The sequence below is a fragment of the Pomacea canaliculata genome, linkage group LG2 (assembly GCF_003073045.1).
Source record: "Pomacea canaliculata isolate SZHN2017 linkage group LG2, ASM307304v1, whole genome shotgun sequence".
NCBI classification, from domain to species: Eukaryota; Metazoa; Mollusca; class Gastropoda; order Architaenioglossa; family Ampullariidae; genus Pomacea; species Pomacea canaliculata.
Window position 1 is genome coordinate 41,335,444 of NC_037591.1, and position 6,000 is coordinate 41,341,443.

At 47.4% G+C, this 6,000-nt stretch overlaps 1 protein-coding gene across 1 annotated transcript in view; it reads left to right on the forward strand.

The window, feature by feature from the left end:
- LOC112556053 (thrombospondin type-1 domain-containing protein 7A-like) overlaps positions 1-4,490 on the forward strand; it is a 104,478-nt gene extending 99,988 nt beyond the window's left edge. Inside the window, 1 exon segment of the mRNA XM_025224666.1 lies at positions 1,740-4,490. Coding sequence (XP_025080451.1) covers positions 1,740-3,123 — 1,384 coding nt within the window. The 3' untranslated portion in view covers positions 3,124-4,490.
- The last annotated feature ends 1,510 nt before the right edge of the window (positions 4,491-6,000 follow it).

Consider the following 6,000-nt stretch of genomic DNA (forward strand, 5'->3'; position numbering starts at 1 on the left):
CTTTAACCCTCATCCAGCCCTCATCAACCCCTCATCCAGCCCTCCTCCAACTCTCGTCCAGTCCTCGTCCAGCCCTCGTCCATCCCTCATGCAGCCCTCATCCAGCCCCTGGAACGAGTCTTTCAAAACTGCGCCGTGGTTTGCGAAAGGTTTATGAAAACTCAAGCACTTACATGGATACCTCTTTACCTACAGCTTCAGCCATGAACATCCCTCGAGCGTGGCTGCTTCTCTACAAGTTAAGCGATCTTCTTCTAGAAAGCCCGCTGGGAACTTTGACATCATTAATTTTCAAAAACGAGGTCGACCACAAGGACAAACACATCTTTTAAATTTCTTTTTCCGAGAAAGGGCGATGGCGTGTCGATGTTTATGACTTATTTCCATCTCATGGCTGTGGAATTAATGTGTTCGTATTGATTTCGTGTTGCAGATGTGGTGTTAAAATTTTCCGCTAAGAAAAGTAATTTAAGAAATACAGCATTTCTGAACCCGATCTTTTTTTAGAACAATGACAAAGATCACTGACAAAAATGGACCTTGTCAAAATTATTTGAAATATCACAGTGACATTTTACCGCCCGGTGTAAAGGAAAAAGACATTCTCATAAAATGTAGGACCGGCAGTAATATCTGATGAGGTTTGATTTTAATGAAATTAAAATAACATTATGTTGCCTTCTGATGTCCCTTCAATTTTCTTCATTATCTTCCACAACAAGCTGAATTCTACTGCAGATGGCGACCAGAGAAATTGTTGTGTCGATCTGAGCGCTTTAAAACGGTTTTATTGTCCTTGCTTGCACTCGGTGACTTTTCATATCAGACGAATATTTCAACCAGACACCCAGTGAATGAATACTTCAACAATGCTTTGACTCTTCCCCTCTTTCCCTCTCATAGAGATTTGTTGCTCGAGTATTATTGAAAAGTGTATTTACATATTAAATATTGTTGGATGATGTGTTGTTGGGTTTGCTATCCTGACAGCTTTGTCCACTTTATCCTGAAATGTAACTTTGCGAGTTTTTTTTTTACCCTGGGCAACTGGATTGAGTAAGACTAGATAGAAAAAAGAATAGTAACAAAGATTGAAGTAAATTCATCATACCCTTGAGGAGTTTGTTTCTCAGTCCCAGGAAGACTGGCAAGACCTGTTATTAGCTGTAGGAAATGTGTTGTAAACAATAATGTAAACAATATAATCATCAGATGAAGATAAAAGTTGCATGTGGTCATATGTTTATCGTTGTTTGATCTATGTCTGTCGTGGATGTTGTAATTGTTGTCGTCAAGCTTGGTGTTTGATGTTCCCGATGAAGGTTTGCACAAGAGTTTTAGCCGAGACGGGGAGTGCCCCCTTCTCACTGTCCCTTCACTGTAGGGTGTCTGCCATGATTGATGCTATAAATAGCGCCGTGTAGCCGCCATCAATCATCCACAGCTCTGGGTATTTGGGTGCAACGGTTTTGTGGCTGGTGATGACGAAAATAATGACACTGCGGACATCTTGGCCGAGAACTACTGGATCCCGCTGTGAAATATGGAACTGTTTTTGTCAATCCTCTCTAGCAGCTTTATTCTTTTTTCTTTGCTTTTTATCAATATTATAACTGTGAAATGTAGAGATGTTGTTGTTAGCTTATTTAGCTAGACTGTTGAAAGTTGCATCGATGTCGTGCTGATATGGCTTCTCATTGGTTTTTTCTATTTTGCTTCTTCTGTTCGCTTTCCTGTAGTGAGTTATTCCGCACGGGGCCCCGCCCTCGCAGGAAAGCCAACCAAGCTAGCAAGACAGCCAGTGGTGCTGACCTCACCCCCAGCGCCACCCGGCGGACAGGAGACTCAGACTACGTCAGAAACACGGAGATGGAGGAGCTGTACAAGCAGGTCGTGCCGCGGGCGCTAAGATCTGACACCCGCAATAATCATCCAGATATGACCTCTGACCTCACGAGAGATCCTGACCCTGCCTACCAGAACCTGGATCCCGAGAACTTGCCGACCCCAGACCTGGCCTTCGCAGACAGCGGCAACGGACGGAGAGCGGAATCGGAGCGGAACGCGGCAGAGTCCTGCGGCCCGACGGCCAGAAGCAACGTAGGTCTCGGGGTGAGGCTTCCTGGAAGGGGCTCCAGGGAGGAACAGGAACATTTGCTGCCTCCTTCCTGTCCTCTTCCACACCCACCCCTCCCTCCAGCATGCTCCTACCCTCTCGCTTCCGGCCTGGCCACCGCTAACAACAGGCGCTACCCTGCATGGCGTGGGTCCATGCAAAGCATGGACGGCGGCTTTTTCCGAAAGTGTGGCGTGTTCTCTGCATGTCTTTCAGATGCATCCCCAGGATACGAGGACGAGGGTCGAGCGGAGGAGAGGGTCCAAATGGTGCCCGACGCGTCCCTCGACAGTTTAAGGACGCCATGTTTGGCGCACGTGCGCAGGCAGGGTGGTGGAGGAGAAGCAAACGATGTGGCATGCGTAGAAGTGCACTGTTCTGTGTCGGGTCTGACTAACCACCCTAACTGCATGCTCAGAGATTCACACCTGCGCCCGTCTTCCAGGCCGGTCAAGTCGCCCCCGTGCAGGCCCTTGCCAGGCCGGCCGGTTGTCAGTCCCTCACCTCAGGAATCCCCCCTCCCTACATCGAAGATAGACACAGACACCAACTCCACAGCCTCTGAATACATATCAGCCTCTCGTTCCGCTGCGGGAGACAACCTAACAGAGGAGCTAGAACTCGATGGCATGCAGTTGTTACCCCTTGACATTTCTCTAGATCCTTCTTCCTTCAGGGGGGACCGCACGGGGGCTGGCGCGAAGGGATCTTTGTCGAACATTTCAGAGATGTCTTTCGACAAGCCCCCTCCTGACTCTTGCCCCAGTTTCCCGGCACAGATGGATTATGGGAACAGTGGTGCGAGTGTGCAGCAACTCATTTTGCCAGGGGCTGAGACTGGCAGGTCGAGCGTGGACAGTTCTCCTCTGTCAGGAAGGTTGCGATCCTCGCAACTTCGGGAGGAACCTCTGAACAGCATGCTGGGAAAGACGCCGAGCCTCCGGATATCTTGTGCACGGATCCACGGATCCTTCACCTTCAGCGGCCGGTCAAGGACGGGTCTCTAGACTCCGGTCGCTCGACTTTGCCTCCTCCCGCAACGGCTCGCTGGACACGCCCAGCGATAACAGCACCTGGCCCTCCTCCAACGGCAAACGTTTGTCCCCTTCCCAGCCGCACCCTACCGGCGCCATGCAAGCAGCATCGCGCGACAGTCACGTGGTCTTCCGACCGCCGCTAGAGGGCTCACGGGCGTCGCGACGCAACATGGTGCCGCTGGTGTTCGGATCTCTCCCGACAGCCAAAGCGCGCAGCCCCACGGCATGCCCGCCCAACTCCGTCTTCGGATCTCCTGGTCTCCGACAACAGAGAACTCCGCAAAGGCCCGTAACTCCATTGGGCTCGCCCGGTTCTCGCAGTCTGTGTGATTCGTGCCGGAAGGTGATGGGGCCAGGAGACCTGTTCCTGTCGGACACCCCCGACTCCATGTCGGAGACCTCTGAACGGAGTGGAATGGAAACCACGGTGTGACGTCACCTTTTAGCCTTGACGAGCCCTCGACGAACGCGTGTAGATAGTGAATCTACCATCGAGACTCGCTCCTTGTCATGCGGTTCCGGTTCGTTCCACGAACTAAAACTCCTCCTAACATTGTGGTTTGCACGGTGCACTTATTTTAGAAATCATGGTCTCGCTCCTGACAGGTTTAACTGTGCTCAAGACATCAGTCATCACAGCACGTGAAAGCTGCAAATAATAATGAACTTCAGAACTCTACACCGCAGAATGTATTTGTTCCTTTCTTCCATTGGACGTGGTATAGCATGGTTCACAGTAATAACTATTGTTATCTCGCGTCCAAGATGGCGAAAACCAAACAATCGCTCAAGGAGACGGCACCAACTGTTATTCCCATTGCTAGTCAGTATGTTGACATTTGTCCTTTTGTGTCAACCCTCCTGTGAGTCATTTCTGTGTTGTATGAGAACTTTCCCTGCACATAGTTTTATTTGAGACTGTAGCATGTCGCTCATTCATCTGTCTCATGATAGTAGAGTTTTTCTTTCGTATACTTCAGCATGAGAGGTTTCCAGCTTCCCTGTGTTACATTTACAAAAACATTTTTAAGTTGCAAACGAAAGTCCTCTAGTTAGCTGATTCCACCCTACCCGACATTCCAGTTTTTGAACCTGATGGTATATTGTACTGCTTGCTCAAGTTTCTTTCGCCTTCCCTTGGAGATAGCATCATCCTCATCATCGTTTTTCATCCGACCCACGCCAAATTGACTGGGTCACGTGATATTTTCTGTCTCACATGAAAGGCTTTCACCATATAAGGCAGACTATCCTTTGTAAGGATTCTTACATCACATGGTCATCTGCGATCGTTCTTACCTTGCATTTTTCTCTTTTCTTTTTTTTTTCTTTTTCACAAAGTCAATTTGCACAAAAATTTGTTTTAAATTGAAATGAAGCGTGACAAGTTGTTACACTAGCAGTAGTGTATTATTATCCACATTTCACATTGAAATGAAAATGTCTGATTCTTGAGCGAATTCCATAAACTAGGAAGTGTGATAAACTTTGTTACACCATCTTCAACTCAAAGCTAACCGAAAATGGAGGTCACGCCCTCGGGGAGAGCGTTGAAGCTGAAGTGAAGATAAGCGGCTCGACGATGCAACAGAGAAGCGGTTGTCACCAGGACAACAAGGATCGGTGTTTGTGGGTTCAAATCCCCGACACATGCAATTTCTGTAGGTGGCGCTTTCTACAGAGCCGGTCAAGCTTGTGTAAACCTCAGTTACTGACGCCACGTCAGCACCAATGACCAGTCGAGTGGAAACAAAGGACCTCGTCATCCAGGCCTCAGCACGCGCCGTCGACTTCACTGACCTCGGCTAAACTAAATCTTTTACAGGCAACCATTTCTCTAGAAGGAAAACCACGGAAACATTTTTTAAAGGCAATAAGCGAAAGGGGAGATAATAAGTAGAACGAGCCGGTAAAAAGGGAGAGTACTCATATAATGTGTAAGAGGGAGATAACACATTGTGTCGCATGAGCCGGTAGAAGGACAGTCGAAGTGAAGACTCTCCATGGCTCCTCTAAATGAAAACAAAATCCTGTATTGTCCAATGAGACAAAATAATACAAGTTCAGTCGGCTGACGTGGAAAATGTCCTCCCGATGAATTATGGTTTGGGGGGATTATTTTGATTATTATCAGTTGATGTGAAACATTCTGTGATACTCCCAGCACGTCTCGTCATTTCACACTCTGTGTCCACATCATTCCACACAGAACTTGAGAAACTGAACTCTATGTCATCCTCATCATCATTCCACACACTACGTCGTCATCACGTTAACACTACGTGATTGTCAACACACATGTCACCGGTTGTATGCATGTTACATCATGCTCGTCCCCCACATACGTCACGTGCACATCAGGCGGACAGGGAGGCTCTGTCGCTGGTGATTAACAATGCATGAAATACGGAGCGAGACTGAGATTGAGGGAAGCTGTGTGCGAGCGGAGAGGCAGAGAAAGAGAAGAAGATAGAATTCGGAAAGGATAGATGAAGCTTTGACAAGATCAAATGAATCAGTATTTTGTAGGTAAGTACGAGATGTTAATTAACCTGTTGCCAAAATATCAGATGTTGGTGTCTTCTCACATTTCTGTTTTACTTTAGACATTCTGAGTGATAGAAGATAGGAAGGTTAAATAATAAACGATAACAACAGCATTCCTTCGTGTGACACAACGATAGTCTTGTACAGTGTACAGCTGCTGACCAGTGTACAGCTGCTGACGATGTACAGTGTGACAGTGTACTTGTACAATACTAGAGTACGAGCTCAACTCTAGAACAAGTGATTTCACAAAGAATTATAATATTTTTCTCGGCGTACAAATTCACAGCATCACTAGTG